General features: G+C 31.0%; 1 protein-coding gene across 3 annotated transcripts in view; it reads left to right on the top strand.

Annotated features, from left to right (window-relative positions):
- Sim (bHLH transcription factor single-minded) overlaps positions 1-21,037 on the top strand; it is a 36,468-nt gene that overhangs the window by 12,422 nt on the left and 3,009 nt on the right. For 2 of the 3 annotated variants that reach the window (XM_083095571.1, XM_083095570.1), the window contains exons 2-7: positions 13,637-13,924; positions 15,923-16,008; positions 16,204-16,293; positions 16,636-16,857; positions 19,516-19,727; positions 20,845-20,951. In XM_083095571.1, coding sequence (XP_082951697.1) covers positions 13,750-13,924; positions 15,923-16,008; positions 16,204-16,293; positions 16,636-16,857; positions 19,516-19,727; positions 20,845-20,951 — 892 coding nt within the window. In that variant the 5' untranslated portion in view covers positions 13,637-13,749. Of the gene's footprint in view, positions 1-10,264; positions 10,399-13,636; positions 13,925-15,922; positions 16,009-16,203; positions 16,294-16,635; positions 16,858-19,515; positions 19,728-20,844; positions 20,952-21,037 lie in introns of those variants that run through there. The other variant, XM_083095569.1, reaches the window with a different exon arrangement.

Below are 21,037 nucleotides of genomic sequence, written 5' to 3' on the forward strand. Positions count from 1 at the left end.
TCAGAAAAAAACAAGGAAAAATAAATATATATAATAAAAAAATCTCTCTTTCTCAGTTATAATATAATCAGTTATATTATGATAATATAATATGAACTAGATAGATGGAAATATTGCACCGTCTAATAAGAGCTTTACGCATGTTCATTACGCGTTCACGCGTCTATCCATAGCGCGAGGCAAACTCTTCCCTGGAGCGCGAAGTTTCACCCTCGAATGTAGGGTTGTTAGAACCTCCCGCAGGCTGCAAGAGAAAGCAGATCTCGTCGTTACGCTAATTGTCGCTCAGAACTTTCATCGATCGTGTGAAATCTACGAGAACTAAGAGAGAGAATGCGATGCGCATAATTAATTCTTTCGAAAATATAATATTTTTTGTTGTCAAAGACATTGATTGCAGGATGCTATATTTCTATTAAGAATCTACAAATTTTCTCAAAGAATTCGTAATAGATGATATAAAATGATATAAAAAATTCTCTGAGAACGAGAAAGAGAAATAGAATAATTTTAGAATCCATGACGACAATCCTGATTTGGATTCTTTTTTGAACCCTTTCGATATAAAGTGTCAATCGAAAGATATTCGCTTATTATGACGTTTAGCTAAAAGTTAAATGTGGCGCTGAGGCATTTAATGATTTGGTTCGACTATTGCCTCCTTGTTGTGTTACGTGAAGCACAGTTCTCGCGTTACAACGTCGCGATACTGGCGTCTAAACACAGACTTGAATTCATGATCAATAAACTACGCGATTTATCAGCCATGGCGCTTTCTCCTATTTCAAAATGCAACAAAAATACACTTAGTTGCACGCTTGTATCAATCTACAACACTCACAATGCAGCCTAATCTTCGGGATTATCACTCTAGATAAATCTTGCCAAGTCATACTAAGTTTAATAATTTGTTAATCAAATATATTTTGATATAGGCGCACATACACAGTTACGATATGTAATGGGAAAATTTGAATGATGTTTTAGTGAAGTTTAAGTAATAATGTTTAAGTAAACCTATTATTAAAGCGCTATATTTAATATTTATTTATTTTAAATGCTAATGCAATGAAAAGAATTTTTGAATATTTATATTAATATTTTGTTTAACGACGATATAACATTATGTTCTATTACTTTATAATTAATATAACGCTCACATTTTGACAATCATATATATATATATAGAAAATAATATGAAAGTAGATATATAAAATATGGAAAAAAATTTTTTAAATATTGAGAATTTTTTAGACCGCAAATATAATTAGCCCACCACAGCTGTAATATTCACGCTACGAACCATTAATTTTTAAGGGGGTTAAAGGCGAGTTTGTGCTTTATTTTCTTTCTTCGCACTTTCGCACGTTTTGCATGAGAGCAGCTTTGTTGCGAGACGGCGTGCACGAAAGACGCGTGGAAATTTGAGTTGCGCGTGTAGAATTGCGGATTGCACGCGCACTGGGTTGCTCGACTCATGAGACGGTGTTTGCCGGTTCACGAACAACATTGTGAGTAAGTGGAGTGCACACTGCAATAAGAAAAAAAAGGAGAAGTCGGGTACATTGTACCGTCTACATAATGGAGTGCAACACGTGCAAACGTGGACATCGCCGTAGCCAACGTTTAAAGTATCAAAATTATAACAGAGACAAAAAGAAAAAATTATTTATAAATATTCCTTGTTATATTTTTCTATTATAAATTTCTAATGTAAAAGATAATCTAAAAATATATAATGATATATTACTTGAAAACAATAATGAATAATAATCAGCAGTTTCTTCCTATAAATTTCAACGAAATATACTATACTTTTATAATAATTTAAAATAATTTTTTATAATAATTTAAAAAATATTTAAATTACAAAAAAATTATATTTTAATATTTAAAAAATAAACAAAATGCGATAAAGATATTATGGATTTTCATCCAGCCGAAGGAAGTTTTATTTTTCAAAAAAATTCCTAATTAATTTGATTCGTTCTAATGTATCTATGCTATAATTATGGTTGGCAACGCTTAGTCCGTATACTTCGTCTCTTGGGATCATACATGGTCAGCACAATGCAAGAAAAACATGGCGAGCCGCTTGAGATGAATGTGGTTCCAGGTACCTCCGAGTCGGCGCACTCCACGTGCGAGTACACGCGAGTGCAACTCGAATGCAGACGGGATTATCTGTCTAAGGAATGCGCCGCGCGACAAGAACGATAGAATTATCTACTTATATGTCTCGAATCGCGTTATCTGGTACACATCCTGAATCATCGTCTCTTGTCTGTGAGAAAGTGATGAATTAAAGTATTATTAAAAGTAATGAATTAAAGCTCTTATCAGAAAAATCAAAAATATAGTTTTATACATTAGAGAGAAAAATTTTAAATTATATTTGATTTTGATTATATTTTTCGAACAATCTGCAGAATTGATTTTCTTTTCGCGAAAATTTTTAATCGGATACTAATCTTCTTCATATAAGTATCTCTTTAATATTCAACGTTAACTATCTTGGTAATTAAATCTAAGATTAAAATTCTACTAAAATATAAAATGCACTTAAAGTTAATTGAAAGAATATAAAACTTTGTTATCTATTCATTTTATGCACTTCAAGCATAATCCACTAAATTTTCATTAATTTTCAACTACATATTTTAAGAACTTTTTCGAATTTAAAATTAATGAATAAAATAATTTTATAATTTAATTAGTTTAATTAATTTAATTAGTAATAATGAATATGTAGTAATTACTGTTTGATAATTATTTTCTCAATTATTTCGAATTGCGTGTCTATTTAATATTTATTATCATTATTTATTCTTTCTTAATTAAGGTATAAAAATTAATTAATCTGAACAATATAATATGCATCTGGCGAATGCTTTCTCCCCAGTTGCAACCTTTAAAGCTAATGCGAATACTCCATATTGTCGTACGACTAGTAACAAAATGGATACCTCGTCACACGAAGATGGAATCTGGTGATTCGATTGTTTGTTCTTTTAGTACGACAGCTACAACGGCTAACGGCGTAGCGTATTTTCGGCATAAACTGCACGCTGTATGCCAGGACACGCAATATGCTAATAATTTGGGCCGCCGTTCCGCTGATCTTATGTCATCGACGTATACATATACAGAAATCGAAACGAGGTTATAAGGTTGAAACAGTAATAATTGTAAAAATCTGCAGGATTTTTTATATTTTTCTGCAGTATTTTTTTCAATAGCAGGAAATTTATACTGGTATTTTCTTAAAAAAAAAAGTTGCATCTAAATTTATCTAATATTTTATCTAATTTATTTATATTTTATCTAATATTATAATTATCGCGTGTAAGGTAAATTTAAAACTGCGAATTATGGGATATATTATGGGGTATATTTGCGTAAGAATCTCATCAAATGCAATAAAAAAATTTCAATTACACAGATCATATTCTATCCGGCGACAAGCTAGTTTATTTGAATATATATCGGAATTGTGTAATAACGTGACATACACACATATAAAGAATGCGTTAACCATACCGTTGGTATACCGTTGGTATATATCTACACAATATGAACATCCAAAAAATATCCAGAAGATATCATAAAAACATCTTTAGAATGAAGGACGTTTTCAGCATATCCTCTGAATATTTTTTAATTATGTATATTATATAGGTATTATTCGATATATGAAGAATACTATAAAGAAATAAAAATTTGTTAAAATAAAAAGTTAAAATATCAGCCCTGAAACTCAAGAGTAATTCACAACTCGAAATTCATACGAAATAAACATATAGGTGTATGTATATCTTTATAATTTATAATAAAATTAATTAAAAAAAATTATTCTTATATAGTTTTTGCAAAAGTTTTAGTTGAATTGTTAAAATGTCCGTTAAAATTCTTTTAACAGTATTTTTACAAAAGCAAGTGTTTCTAATCGCAGGTGTGTGTCTAATAGATTCACACAGATGTTTTTTATTATACTTCTTCTGTTATTCGCTAAAAAATACAATACGACCATTATTGTTGTTCGTGACTGGATGAATGCAATCTGGCAGGCGCGGTCTTGTGTTCCTAAAGCTTAAATCTGCAGTTCATCTACATCGGTGGCCTATAGCGTTACTGGACGCCAGCAAACCGTCTGATATTTTTCATGGTTGTTTCATTTCCCGCTGGCAAAAAGACAAGGATTAGAGAATATGAGGGTGCAATTCATCAACCCCAACGGGCACGCCATTTGAGTCGAAACTCATTCAACGATTATATGATACAACAGCTCGTGTATGACTACGCATCTTAATGCGCGATAGTTATTGTAGGTCGCAGCATTCACCTGACAATACTTTTCTATAACTTACGAAGATCGAAAACCCTGGATTTTTCAGATTTTTTTTGAGATATAAAAAGTTCTTTGTGTCGCGTTACAACACGATTCCGCCAAAATGGCTAAAAAGATAAATCTTGGAAAGGACCGTTTTTCTTAGTTTCACTTTGATATTCGAAATAGAAAGGTGCTCTTTAGAAAATCTGAAATATAAATGAAGACCTCAATTTAATAATAATACAATTAAATAATCAATTAAATAATATATTTGGAGTGAATAGTGCGATCTTTTCTCGAAATAAATTTCATTCGGTTCCGTCGCTGCCTCCAACGCTGGACCAACTATCAAAATAAAGGAAAATAAGAGAGACACGCACACTCAGACACAGAGGACATACGAAACATAATGCACAGAGAACAATCAAATACGCATCGCGCAATGTGAATTTACGGAGCGCCGGATAATAGCAGCGAGTGCAAGCACGTAGTCTCTCTAATTCGGATAACACCGGCGCTTCCCGGCGACGCAGGGTACAGGCACACCTATTTACTCTGGTCTACACACACTACGCAATAGAGACGCGTGCGTCGCGAAATCATACGCGTGCAAATGTGTCATTTCTCACGGATACGCGAGGCGAGGGGAGGATGCACAGAGGGGCATTACGATACGAAAATAACGTCCGGCCGGTCAGGCACGTGTGCAAATCCCGGCAAATATTATCTCTGCCTGTTTCGCGCGCGTAAACAGATATCTCGCGTATTTGCGCGAAAACTACCGGAGATGCGTACGATATACGCACGCCTGTCGCACTGATCTCTATTCTGGAGAAGGAAGTTTCTCCGACACGGTCATGCCATCGGACAGACTATTGCATTGGCCATTTCGCACATCCCTTCTTCTCTGCGGATGAAGAGTGCTCAGAAATAAAAAATAATGATACGCGAGCCTTTCGATTTGATTCGCTAATATTTTTATGAAATTTAAGGCTAAATTTTTTTTTTTTTTTTTTCACTCCAATGTTAATAGTGAAGTAGAGTAGTAAAGTGTATGTATGAAGATTCTACTTTAGATTGCATTTTATATAATATTTTATATAATACTCCTATACAATATATATCGGATGACATAAATACATATTCTGTGTAAAAATGTTTAAAAAAAATTATTAGTTTCTTAAAACAACGCCATTTATTTCTTCGTGTAGAATTTTTTGATCTACTCCGATATACAACAGTATCATTATCGGATAGTAATATCGACTATCGACATACTGCAATTCATAGCAATTTAGCACTTTCGATAGTACATATAGTACAATCGACATGCCTAGATAATTGCACGTCATTCTTTCCACGTCGTTCCTCTTTCGTTTCTCTTTTCCGAGCAAAAAGGTCGCGATTTCCCCGGCGGACCGGGGAATGAATCCATGAGATTAGAAGAAAGATCCGTTAATTGGACGACGGGGACAGATCAGACCAGTGGTCGCAAATTGGATTGCCTCATCCTCCCTCGTCACGCTTACTTACTATACCGTGGATATCGATTATAGTCGTAATGGTATGTAATAGCTGTGAAAATCCGCGAATGGACCACGTTTTTGATGAACGAAGAATAAGTAAACGAGTGAACGTTGAGAACGTTATCGAAAAGAGTGCCGATTAATATATTAAAATATATAATACACAAATATTATTTTTGAGTGTGTTATAAAAATTATGTCATGCTATACACTGACAGAATTTAATGATATCTAAAATATAAGTGTCGAAAATAAAGAAAGAAAATTAAGTAATGCAAAGCACTTTGGATTATTCGGATATTAATTTCAATATTTTATTTAAAGCTTTTAGGAAAAATGTAAAATTTGCACAAGCAAATTCTAATTCTTCTAAATATTAAATTATATCGAAATTTTGTATATTTCTGAATTTTCATATTACCTGTAAAATAAAATCGATAAGAAGACATAGAATAAATAAATAATAATAGAATAGAATAAATACATGAAAGATTAGAAAGATTTTTACAATTGTGACAGAGCGTTATAACTGTATTTATAGATTTATTTTATTTATTTTTATTTAACCCTTTCGCTTCGGGTAATCAAAGTGTGCGCAAAGTATAATGCGTACGACGGACATCCGAAAAACTCTGCGTGGCTTGCAAAAAAAGTGTATAACGCCACAAGCGTGTATGTATATTCAGAAAAAGCATAATATATATTTAAAAAAGTAAAATCCGAGCTCATATTTTAAATATCGATATATATATATATATATATATATATATATATATATATATATATCGATATTTCAGTTTTTCATGGATCCATCTCGAATCTGCCATTTCGAATTAAAATTTTGATAGTAAATTTGGAATCAATATCCCCAAAAATCTAATCTGTTTTCATATAAAACGCATCTCTTTTGGGAAAGCTGGAGATGCAAAAGGGTGAAGCTGGCGGGTCAGAAAATAAACACTCTAAATACAAAATCAGGGATCTCTGCGGAAGATTTGGTAAATCTCTTTTAATAATAGATTTATGTAGGAAGCTACCTGCAAACTGTTTTCACGAAAGCGAATATTTAACAAACATACGGTATGTCCAGAAATCTACGAGTTTTTTGATATCTGCAAATATCTCTGATCATAAAACAACGAACAATATCATACAAATGTACGAAGAACATTCGCGGTTGTTCTGTCACATTTTAAGCCTTATTTTTATTCTATTTTTGACCGACTTTCAGAGATAAAAATATAAAGCTTTTTATTCTCTATATTCTTTTTATTCTCTATATCTTTATTTTTCATACGAAACAATGAAATGACAATGAGAAATCGACGAATGTGTATTTTAACATCTGTTAATAATTTTACCTATAGGCTTCTTCGAGAGGGAATAATACACAGAAAAGAATATGGGATTAAAGGATTATTGCAAACATATGGCGTTCGCACTATCATGCTTGTCTTGTCAACTCAAGGTAACTCAGTTATTCGAAATGAAAAATGAGTAAGAGTAATGAAATAAAGAGAAAATATCATACTGAGAAAAAATCTGATTGCATTAATTAGAAATCTGATAGATTCAACCAGTATGTCTGTTGCAAAAAGGAAGAATCAGAATTCCTTTAGGAATTACCAGATGAGTATGATTAATTTCTTCCTGTTAAATTTATCAAATTTTCTGGGGAATAATACTAAATTTACAAAAAAATGGCATCACTATGTCCACGTTTAATTAATATAACAAGAAGTTTTATAAATCCAACTAGAAAATACTAACCAAATTCTTGTAGTAAATTCTATTAAACATTTTAATTATAAAAAAATCGAGTCTTATCGTGATAATTAGAAATTCTGCTTGGTTTAACCAAAATGCCTTCTATCAGATACGTTTTATTGGTACAATCAAACAATTTTTCTCAGTATAGTTCGTGATTACAATCATACTAAATTATAGCGTTAAAAAAAACACGTGAATTTTGTCTTGTGAAACGTATTAAATAAATATACTCTTTGTAATAACTATACTTTGCGTGGAAATTTTTCTGGAAGTTTCTAATTTTTGTTACCTGCAAGTTGCCTTGAAGGGATAGTACACGAGATAAAATACCAAATATAAGATATATTGTAAACACATGTTTTCAACCTCGCACTCACATATGTTCTTTATTAAAGATTATTTAAAATGGAGAATCGGAAAGTATGAAAGTTTTCTAAAGTTTCACTAAAAATTTTATTATATACGTTCCGTGTCGGATCGGTTTTGAATGACTCTCTGTGCCGAATCGATTTTAGATGATTTTTCGTTCCTTATCAAGACTAATAGTTTTGCTAATGGCATTTTTCGTTCCATATTAATACTACAAAAATTATGATGAAGAAAAGGGTGTAGAAGTTAAGGTGCACTAAATAAAAATCTTGAACGGAAAGTTTAGAGTGGGACATATACTACGCGGCTTGGAACATGTTAAATATGATATGTACGTACAATAAATTAACAAGTGTAATTTTTCTAATATTTTTTCAATTCTCCTCCAAATTCTTTCTTTTTAAATTGTATAAAATTTAAAATTTAAAATCAAATGTATTTTTAAGAAATAAAGTTTGTTAAAAAACAATTTACAATTATATTATCTTTATATAAGAAAAACAAGAGAAAGAGAAATGAAATTTGTGTATAATATTACTATAAAATAATAGTATAATTATGATAATAGTATAAAACTTTTTAAAATTTGACATGAAGATTAATATATCGTTTTGCTTAATAATTTTGTCAATAATTATCGCCATAATAAATCTGAAATTGCTGCTTAATATAAGTTTAATATGAATTTTATAAAAAAAGAATCACACATACAAAATTTTCGGTCCTATGACTACTTCTACAAATTGGATCATATGAAATTATTAAAAAAACCGTGAAAAATCTCGCCAATAATAAACGAATAATATAAACGATCACCATTAACATTACTTTAACATTCACTATATATTTTTGAATTTATCTATGTTTAAAGCATAAGTTTTCCCTAACATATATCTTAAAGAATTTCTTTTTATGTTTTTATGCTTCATCTGTATTTTCAATCTGTCTATATTTTTGTTTTTATGTTTGACACAATCAATTTTAATATTTATAAATGGAAATGTTTCTATCCTTACAGAATTTACTTCTATTTTATATCATTATTGGTTAAGTTTAAAAAAAATTTATAACTATTGTTATAATTCTTTTCTTTTTATAAATATAAGTAATAAAATATGTTTAGTTTATTCCAATTTATTTATCTGATAAAGTATATGTTATCTTCCTTTTTTTACAAGAAATAATTCAAAACATAAGGAGATGTAGAGATATTAAAATATAAAAATTAAAAAATAAAGATAAAAATTATTTAATTAATAATAAAAATAATACCGTTTTTGTTTTTTAAGATATTTTATCAGAGTATAAGTTTTCTTTGCCATCGATAATATAATTTCTAATATATGTAACTCTCTTAGCTACTTTAAAAAAAAAAAGTTTATTAGCCTCTCGCTATTATATATATATTATCTTCATCCTTTTGTATGCATTACACATGATCAGAAACTCTAATTAAAACTATTATTTATTTTTTTACACATTTTAATATAAAAAGCTCTTTTCTCCATCGCATATGTTGTATACTTGATATTAAACTCCAAGCCATAGGGGATTCTTGTTAATATGTAACTCAAATTTTTCATGTCGCTTCTCTTTTGAATTAGCAATGTTGAAAGTTCGAAAATAATGATTTTCAATAAAATATTATAAATTCCATATTATTCGGGAATTTGTCTTTGTCTTTCGGTCTTTAGTTATTTTTTCGAAAACTGAGGGAACGTATACACGAGTGTTCGCATGTGCGTGTATACTGTCGAGTCCCTGGGGCTGACCCACTACGAAGGGTGGAGCTTAAAATAAGGGTGGTACTTCTCCCAGCTTACCTACTCCATTGGAAAACAGCTTGGTTGAGATGAGCAAGGAACGAAAGGAAGATATAGCTGCGAGAAGCGGCAATAAATTGCTTTAAAACCAATGCACGCTAGTCGAGATTTCAACGCGAGAAACACAGGTCCCTTCTTCTTGTCGTGTATAGTGTTGTTCGAAACGGATATATATATATATATAAAGATTTTATGCAATTACTTTTGTTTGTATATAAATAAAAGGCGTAAAACCTTTTTTTGCAAAAGATTCTTTACAGAAATGCCGGATATCGATCGGTACTTTCGACCATTAACATGTATGTAAATTGATGCGCTGAATATCAAGATCAGGCGATTAAAGTAACAGTATAGCAGTTTCTTAATATATACGTGCTTGGAATTGATGATTAAGTAGTTTTAACACGTTGAAAACACGTGCAAAATGTTGTGAACAATCTACATGGTGTTGGAGTTCAGATAATTGCAATAGAATGCAGCATGGTACCAATGGAAAATCACGAACGCAGGTTGACTTTCTCAAGAAGCGATCCTCATATCCGAAATTGGAGAACCAGAAACAAGCAAAAGAATCAGAAAGGTACTAAGTATTTATACAACCTAGAATATAAATGCGATCCGGATTCTGGTGACATATATAAAATATTCGAATCACATGTTATACAACATATAAATTAATTATTCCATTATTTAAAAAGTGAATATATCTAAAATTTTGATATTTGAGCAATCAAAATTATTTAAATTTTCAAATTTACTAATTTGAATCAGAGGACATTTCTAATTAAATATTAAAATAATAATATGAAAACCATTAAAATAACAATATTTGTATTTATATTTGTATTAACAATTAAATTTTTTCTCACGCTGGAATTTTAAGCACACATTTAATTTTACTGTATAACAAAGTATACAAAAAATAATATTAAATATTTCTTATATATCTGCATAAATATTTACAATTAATTGGAGTCCCTTACAAGATTAAATAATTATTATGAAATATTAAAAATTCTCCAATATTTAATAAATTGAAAAATAAAATAATACCCATAAAAATTCATAAGGATAAATGATAAAATATAATGATAAAAAATTCATAAGGAATTCATACTTCACATTTTAATCAAAGTCTCCCTCTAATTGTTAAGTATAAATATAAATATTTTTACTTTAACAGTTAATTTTTTATTTTTCATATTTTTGGTTTTCATATTTAATACTTTTAAATACGAATAATTATCAGAGTCACTATTTTCTTAATTGATTATTGGCAATTATATGAAATTGTTCTATTGCGCTTGAAGTGGCGTCTTTGGCTGGGAGCCACCTCTAATTTCTGCCACGATAATTCTTGAATGTCTCGTAGTTGCAACGTGGGAGTACTGCATTGAAATTGACCAATGAGAAAGCAACATATTCTCGGTGTAGAATTACTTTTCCCCGGACCTATTCACTCCTACGGTCTATTACGAACCTGCAGTTTTCCTAATAACGCAACAAGCACGAATGATGTTTAAGCATGGTTTCCGCGAATATAGAAATCGTGGCAGCCGACGTTATGTTGTGCATATTATCGCGGAAAAGTAATATTTCCAGGTAGCATAACAATGCATATGTAAATTTGTCACAATATTCTGTACGGTTTTGCTTGACTCTTATCTTAATATTTTCCTTTGCTTAATCGTCTTAAAATGCATTTGTCGAGGAGTCAGACATACCAATTAGCTGTAAAACAGAATTTCTAGGATTCTGAAATTTTCTCGCAATGGCAGCCATTCAATATATCAAATAAAGCTTGTATGATAAATGAAATAGCATTCTAATAGTTGACATTCTCATCGAATTATTTATTGCAAAAAGAGCGTGAATACAAAATTGTTATATACATGTAAATTAGTAAAGAAATTGTTTTAAAAAGGAAATCATATTTAAATAAAAAAGAACACTTAAAAAGATAAAGTGAAAAATGACTTTTCTAAAATCAAACACAAAGACACATACAGCACATTTTATATATTTAATAAAATATTATTTTAAAAAAATTGAGAGGCGTGTAGGTCGGTTAGAACAGTCACCGAATGCAAAGCGGCAAAAAAAAATGCATTATTCAGGCGAATTTCCATTCGAGAGAAGTCTGGGTAGCTCTACGTCGTTAGATTGCTCTCTTGCTGGCATTTTAATGACGGTTTGCTCCCTTTGCTTTCATTTCTTAGAACAAGGAGTTTCGACATCGTCGTTACACGACATTCGCGTACTATCAGTTGCGAATAACGAGATAAGTCAAATCTCATCAAAATTCCTTGTGTATCGACCGCAGTTAGAAAGTATTTAAGAAATTTATTTTGGCCTCCGATTTAAAACAGAAGAGATTTTAATCGAATTTAATTTTACCAATATAAAATTGAATCTAAGAATTAAAAATAATATAGTAAAAATTTTAACTAACTTAATTGCGTAATGGGCTAAAGTATATAAGCAGATAAATAATAAAATAAATTTAATTTGCAAGAAAATAATTTTGTTACTTTTAATTTCGTTTAATAAGTGATTAATCATATTTCGCATCATTCATAGAGCTTTTAGAGGAGAGAAAATTACCTTTTCTTTTAAAAGATTTTATTTCTAAATAAAATATAAAAACTTATATATATGTGATTAGAATCATATATAAAATAGAAATATTTAAGACATAAGAATTGCATAACTTTTTCTCACATTGTTCAACAGTCTGTTAATATAAGCCGGTTCGATTGCAATTTTTATACTTTCGAAATTCGTCACGCGCCCGCAAAGTTATGGAAAATTAAAATAAAATTCGTAGTCCCAATTTTATGGATTGCACACGATGTGTCCATAGAGACGGTTCTATTTCACCTGGGAAAAATGTAATTCAACTTCGAACGTGATTTCGAAATAAAGTCACGACCGCCAATACTGCAAGACAAATAATTGCGCCTGCAAAATTCCGATCTCTACAGACCGATGACCTTTTCAATCATCCGATGCGATTTTTTTGCATAAAACGTAAAAAAATGTATGAAATTTTTATACCATTATTATGGTATTATTTTATACCATTATTATGGTATTATTTTATACCATTATTATGGTATTATTTATTTCATACATAAAACTATTATTCATCTCATTTTAGAAATAATAAATATATGCAACACACAAATTCATATTTCTTCAAATAATTTAAATTTTATAACCATATCTTGTTATAAAATAATATATAAAAAAGTAATAAAATAAATAAATTATATATATATAAATTTTCCAATAATAATACTAAGTAATGTGACTGATATTTATATCAAGAAAAAGATGACTGACAAAATATAGGGAAAATATTCTATAGATATAGTGGCGACAACAAGATGCAAACAAATATATGGCAAACAGCCATATTTTCCAACCGATTATCAACATTGCCGAGATATCAAGTGTTACGTCGGCATCTCTACCGACGACATTAATGATGACGAGGAATTGCGATTACGGGCGGGCATGGAACTGGAACTCGTGTAGTCAGCCGTGTCAGGCATAGCGGAGTTAAGTTAATTCACCCCGGTATGCTGATAGTGCGACTATTTTACGCTGTCGCTTGTGCAACACAATTGCGATGTATGTTATGCTGTATCGATTTTGCACGCACGCACATAGATCACGCATATCTAACTTTATCATAAACTCTTGATATCGATTGACGTATTAAATTGTATTCTTGAGAATTTCTCTATAATTTGCAGATTATTCTTGTAAAGTAATTAGTACAAATTAAAATGCCTATTTTTCTTCATTTACAGGCGGTAGCCCTTCAGACACATTGGATTTGAGCTCGCATCGTTCGTACTGTCTTCATAATAATAATAATTCAATCGGTAGCCACGCCACATCCGGACATCCGCAGGAAATCGTGATGAAAGAAAAAAGCAAGAACGCCGCGCGATCGCGCCGAGAGAAAGAGAATACGGAATTTCAGGAGCTAGCGAAGCTGCTACCTCTTCCAGCCGCCATTACGACACAACTGGATAAGGCCAGCGTCATCAGACTCACGACTAGTTATCTTAAAATGAGAGCTGTTTTCCCTCATGGTAATAAAAATTGCAAATTATTAATATCTTCCGTTTTTAATAATTATTTAAAAATTTACATTATTTCGTTATTTCGTTACGTGTGTGTCGTTGTCTTACGATAACAAAGTAATAATAAACGCTTTTAATGGTATTTTTTACTCATTACGAAAGTACATAAAAAAGAAATAAAAAAGCCAAAGAGAGAGAGGAAGAGAAAGGCAAAAATATTAAAGGTGATTCATGTAAATTACAATGCCATTCACAAACAACCTAAACCCACCAGAGAGAATATTGTTACGCTATCTAAATTTAACGGCAATAATTGAGCGCTAATAACCGCGAATTCATTTAATAACCTTTTTGTTTTTACCAGCTGCAAGAGCTGGTATTCGTGAATTTAGCCACCGGACTCTTAGGCGCAAAGGGCAAATAGTATCGGATGAGATGGATGTGATTGCGCACTTAATGCATTGTTAGTCCTCGGCGCTTTGTAAGCAAAGCATGGGGGCTGTTATAGTGTTACAAAGGCCTTCCCCAGTTCGATTCTCCCTCTTACGACATCGACGAATTGAATTTCAAGTGGCTGCATCCCTCTAGAACGATCGTCCCGTCTTTATTCTCGGGAAAAAGAGACACGACGTCCTCACGACGACGCTTTTAGGGGCGCTTTCTCGAACGCTTCGTTGAAAAGCGAGCGTAAAATTTTTTAAGAGGCCGATTGCCGTCGATTATATGCCACAAGATTAACCTTTTACGATCTAAAAGAAATTAATATTAAATGTAATGTGTTATAAACACTATTTTGAATTTCTAGAAAGTATATGATTTATTGTATAACAATTTTCCTCTCTCTCTCTCTCTCTCTTTAATGGTTAACGATACACACAATAGAAATTCAAAGATAATATCGATGCCTATCAAATCTTGATAAAATTCATTTATCAAAATGAGATTTATTTTTCATGTTTCCCAGACTTGTTACATTAGATTTCAATGATATAGAATTTTCGATGTAACGCAGTGATAGCGAAGAATTTTGAATCGAGACTATTTTTTTTTCTTTTGAGATGAATCGAGCTGTCTATCAAATGCGTACTATTGTATATTGATGACCAAAAAAGATTTGATATGTGTCGTGTATTAAAATAAGATTGACGAAGGAGTGTGCCAGTTGACAATCAAATTCTAAAGAAATGTGCTCCAAAATATATATTTGTGTGACACATATAAACGTAGCAATGGATATGATTTCCGAAATTTTTTTTAAATATCACAGTAAATATCACAGTAAAATTTTAAATAACTTATTAGTAAATCAATTAAATACATTGATTGTGTTAATCTATAATTATATGAAACGTAAATACTATATATAAAGTAAACATTTTAAAAAACTTGAAAAGAGAATTAATTCGTCAGCAAAAAAGTGACTAAATCAAATTATTTCCTGTAGTCTTATGTGACAGAAAATGCTCCCGTTGCATGTATGCACACCGTGATTAATGCACAGACAAAGAACACATCTGTTAATTACATACTATGTATGAAATATCGCTATATATATATATATTGGATAAAGGATGAAAAAGAAATCGTTTGTCTGAGAAAGAATTACTTTGTCTGTTTGTGTAATATCTTCGTTGAAATAAACATTGAAAATTTTCCAAACAAAATAAATTACATTAACAAATTATAAAAAAGAAATTTCGTTAAATTATGAAAATAGACAAATTATTTTTAAAAAATTAAACAAATTATATTAAAAAATTTTATTTATAGAACACTAATATTTTATGGAAATACTATTACTCTGTTATCGTCTTATATTTAAAATATAAAAATTTAATAATAGTTATTTTAAGTGCAACGTGTATATGTCAGACATATAATGTGTTATTCGATATATTTTGCGTGAAAAAAAAATATATTTTCGAATATAGATATATTTTTGAATATATGCATGCTTCAATATGATAAGAAACAAAAAGATTTTTTAATTGAATCCAAATTTTTCAGGTCTCGGAGACGAATGGGGCGCTGCACCGCCGCCCAACAATCCTTTAGAGGCAGCTATCAAGGAACTAGGTTCTCATCTTTTACAAGTGCGTGAACGTCATTTATATTCCTATCAATTTATATTAACATTAACCTGAAATTTTCACTTTAAGAACACGCAATAATATTTTCTACTCGCAAAATTTTAATGATTTAAAATTCAATGAGATTATTTTACTTATTATACATTCGCATACAAGTTGTGAATTAAAACTGTGATAACAGATGATTTCTGACTGCAGACACTGGATGGGTTTATATTCGTCGTGGCGCCTGATGGAAAAATTATGTACATTAGCGAGACAGCTAGCGTGCATTTAGGTTTGTCCCAGGTGGGAGATATCCCCTCATTTATTTAATTAATTAATAATGTTATTTTGGTAATTTCGAGAATGATGAATCTACGCAACTATATTTAATTATTGCGTATTAGACTGATTTAATTATTTTTTTCATAAATATATGAAAAACAATTTCACCATAAAAATATCGAAATAAGTACATAATATGAAAAAATATCTTGCATGCAATTCTCGATCAAATTTTCTCGCGCAAAATTACATTATTATGCAATATAAATATTATATAATATATTACTCGCATGTTGCCACCAAAAAATTTGCCCTAATTTAAAAACTACTGACGATGATTACGATAACTGTTCGTATGTACAGGTGGAATTAACAGGAAATAGTATATTCGAGTATATTTATCCGGATGATCGCAACGAGATGATTTCCGTGCTGAATCTTCCGCAGAGCCCCGCGGAGCTCGCGGGTTTCACATTCCCGCCGCCGAATTCGCGAGGCGAGATCGAGCTGGAACGTGCCTTTCTCCTCAGAATGAAATGCATTCTGGCGAAAAGAAATGCGGGTCTTGTCACGGAAGGATACAAGGTAAATAGAGAAGAAAACAAAATTTTCATAAAAAATAGCATGTCTTGAAAATCACGTTTACTATAATTCAGAAAAGAATTATAATAGACGGATTTAATATCTCTTATTATATTTAATTGAAACTTAAACCTTCTACTACACTCAAAAATATATTCAAGAGATATTATAATTTTATTGTAGTAAAAATGACAAGTATTAAGTATAAATCGAGAAAATATTTTGTGCATCTTATTTTTTTTAAATACATATCAAAAATTTTCGAAAAAATTGATCAATTTACTAATAATTTATTAATAATTTAATAATTTTAACAATTCAAAAATAACAGTATAATATAATGTTTCTATTGTATAACAACAAAGAGAGAATAGAAGGTAATAATTAGTCTTTCTAGATTTTATAAGAGAGTATTCATTACAGAGAGTGAGTTCAAAGCTGAAAGACGAACGTTTAAGCGACTTAGCATAAGTATTCTTGCATTGTACAAGAAATCATAAAAAGAGAATAAAAAATTAAATACTAAACAGTTGCTAAAGTAGGGATGCTATTATACCGATCACATGCGATTCATAAAAAAAAATAAACATCAAATGTGGTGGATGATATTATATACAAATTTAAAATTCATATTCAATCTATAAAAAAAATACTATATTCTTTATATATTTCTATCAATTTTTTTCGAAGAATTATAAATTAATAATACATTATTGATAAGCGAGAATTGATCAGAAAAAGAAAAAAACGATAGTTGAAAAGGAAAAAGCAATAGTTTACATGTTACATATTTGAAACTGAATTAATTAAAGAAATATATATTATTAATATTGAAGTATGTAATTTTAATAATTTTAAATATTCTTAAATTTTTATGAAAAGTTTATATATATAACTTTTTCATAAAATATGACTTTTTTCGACTGTTTGCCTTCCCAAATATTTATCGAATCGATTTCAGCCAATATGTTAGCTCAATTAATCAGACTTACGGGATGTGCTGCGCAAATTGCGAAAAATCGCAAACCGACATTAATCTCGATTTATGAAAGAAGGGAGGGGGCCTTAATTTTCCGAAATCTGTAAGATTGCTTGAGTTAACTTTCCCCGTCATCGCCAAACTTTCAACATATGCTCTGGCAATAACGGGCAACGTTCTGATGAAGAACAAAGGGGGATGAGCCGTGACATACCTTGCACTTGCTAACCGACGAAGACAAGCTCTTATGCAGGAAAATGTTTGGCAAATAGGTCGTTCAAACCATAGTGCCATGATGACCGTAGCCCTCGCGAGTGAAAGATCCCCAATACAAAAAGTCATGAATGCAACCCCTGCGAACTGTTAGAGCAGCCGAGAGGCGTGAGGACAAGGGGGCGGACTTATCCCTGATGTACAAAGAACGGATTATAGTTGACTTCTCTTTTGTCAACGCGCCAACGGAAATGCTTGAATAACACAAATCCTTTAACAAATGCGTGAAGTTTAGGTGACAAAAAATACCTGTTCTAAACGTTAATGCGTCAAGAAATTTTCAGAAACACTATTACATTTCGTCAAATTATAACTCCGATAATCCACAATGCAATTTATTAAATTTTATTTTATTTTGATTAATTTTAGTTTATTTTTTGATATAATATAAATATGAAATATAGTATAATTTATAGTATAATTTATAACAATATAACTTTAATTATATATAATTATATAATTATATATAATTTTAATCATTTAAATTGTTTTTTCAACTTTTAATTTATACCATTCTAAATTACTTTTTTAAGTTATATTAAAAGTTTTCAGTTTAATCAAAATTATCTTTTGTATTTTATTTAATCAATTTTTCAATCTAATTATCAATTAACATTTGATTATTTCTTTTTAAAATTACATAATGCAACTTTAACATTAATAAAGAAAGTCAAGCTTAAAAATATTTTATTGATAGCTTTGATCGCTTTGTTTGGCGAGACATGCGTGAATTCGGAGTAAGATTAAGGGTGATCGCCCTCTCCTTTAACTCTCTTCGAGTCTCTCTCGCGTCGCAACGCGCGTTGATGCACCAGAATTGCATACGAGGTGGCATATGCAACGCGGGCATAATAAGGAGCCTATTTGCTTCACAAATTCGCCCTAGTACTCGAGACGGGAGCGTGACATTCAGCGAGGCTTTTTTCGCATCATCGGCCATTCAATTAAGCAGGAATTGTTAATTTGCCGTTGTGTCCCACGCGAATATCTGTACTTCAACGGCAGCGCATGAGGGAGTCATTCGAGTATCGCACTTACGTTCGGCCAAAGGAATAATATCGCGAAGGCTCGTATGCATTTCAACTGCATGCAACGTGTTACACGTGTTGTAAAAATTCGTTTGACTGAATGAGCTGTCAAGAATAGGAGATAAAAATAAGATTTTACATATATGTCTAATTTTTCAATTCTTTGCGAATATAATAAGAATATTTGAAAATGAAAAAACCATAATATATGTATGTATATATTATAATATTGTATATATATTATAATATTGTATATTGAGTATCTTTGGTTAAGAGCAATTTTTAAAAAATATTGTAAATTGTAACATTTAAGGAACTTTGTAATATTTTTAAGAAAAAACGCGAAGCTTATGCGATGTTTTTTTGATTTGATGTTTTCAGGTCATACATTGTTCCGGTTATTTAAAGTGTATCGTGGAACTACCCATCGGATCTGAATACGAGGACGGTATTAGTCGTTGTGTCCGTAATGTCGGTCTATTGGCGGTTGGCCATTCATTGCCGACAAGTTCCATAACTGAAATCAAATTGCACCACAACATGTTCATGTTCCGGGCATCGCTCGATTTGAAGCTCATATTTCTTGATGCACGGTAAGATTTTGACGATATGTCCATTAAATCATTTTTCATTCATATTTCTTCCATATTTTTTTTTCATAAAAGTATTTTTGAGATATTAATTATCAGTATAAGCATCGCTCCATATTTCCCTCATATTTTTTTAGTCGTTAATACATATAAATAGAAATTAATCGATTAATTTTAATTAATAAAAAAGTCGGTTAAAGTCACATAATCATAATAATTACATAAATAAAAAAATTGTGCATCCAAAGAGATCACATAGGTAAAGTAAAATCTATGGTATTAATTGCGTAATAATATTAATAGAAATATATATATATATATATATATATATATATATATAAAATAAAAGAATGATTTCTCTCGAATAAACTTCTTTTTATCGGTGGAGCCGGATCTCCCCGCGTTGCAAGAGGAAGCGAGCAGCGTTGACTCGAGCACCGGGACACAGTGGATTATTTATTTCCAATGTAATTATAGTTGGGTGTCGTATTGCGCCGTTAATATTTCGATGGAGGGCCCGCGAGCGGTGCCCCCGATCGAGCGGGGTACGGCCATTAAAATCAGTTTCGTGTTACCGAACGCTACCGCGTATATATCCTCTTTTTTTTTCCTTTCCATCCGCGGCAAATAAATATCCACCACCGGCGGAGGCTGACGAGCCCGCGTTACGCACCCGCTCGTTCACTGGGAACGAACACGTGATGCAGTATAAATATAGCACGGATAGAAGAGCGCGATGAAATTTTATATTATACATACATACGTCCCCGGAATCGGCTAGCATTGTGCAAACTCGCGACGCTCGCACCGTAAATCCCGACGAAAACAAGCCCGAAGAACAATCAGCGGATCTGTTGGACTGTAGTTCTGTTAACATTGCGTATGAGTGATATATGGCGCGTTGCGAATTACACGGGAAAAGTAATTGCGTGGCTAAAACGGATATAGACGCGTCTCTATGATTTAAAAAATTAAGTGACATTTAGATTTTCAAAAAAAAATTGCTTCCAGGGAAAATGTGAGCTTTCTTAAAATATGTTAAAATTTTTAAGCAGAGAGATGTAATAAACTCGTAAAAAAAATTGGAAGAAAATTATCGTTATATCTTGTGTTATTACAGGGTAGCTCAATTAACAGGATACGATCCGCCGGATCTCATAGAGAAGACGTTGTACCATTACGTACACGGTTGCGACGTCTTGCAGTTACGACATGCTCATCATATTTGTAAGTATTCCTTTACATATTATTCATGTTTGTAAGTATTCCTTTATATATTACTATGGGTTATGAAACGCACTTTATGCGGCAGG

The sequence above is a fragment of the Camponotus vicinus genome, unplaced genomic scaffold, assembly GCF_025532165.1.
Source record: "Camponotus vicinus isolate PSW18456_S1 unplaced genomic scaffold, iyCamVici1.0 SCAF_3, whole genome shotgun sequence".
Classification (NCBI taxonomy): domain Eukaryota; kingdom Metazoa; phylum Arthropoda; class Insecta; order Hymenoptera; family Formicidae; genus Camponotus; species Camponotus vicinus.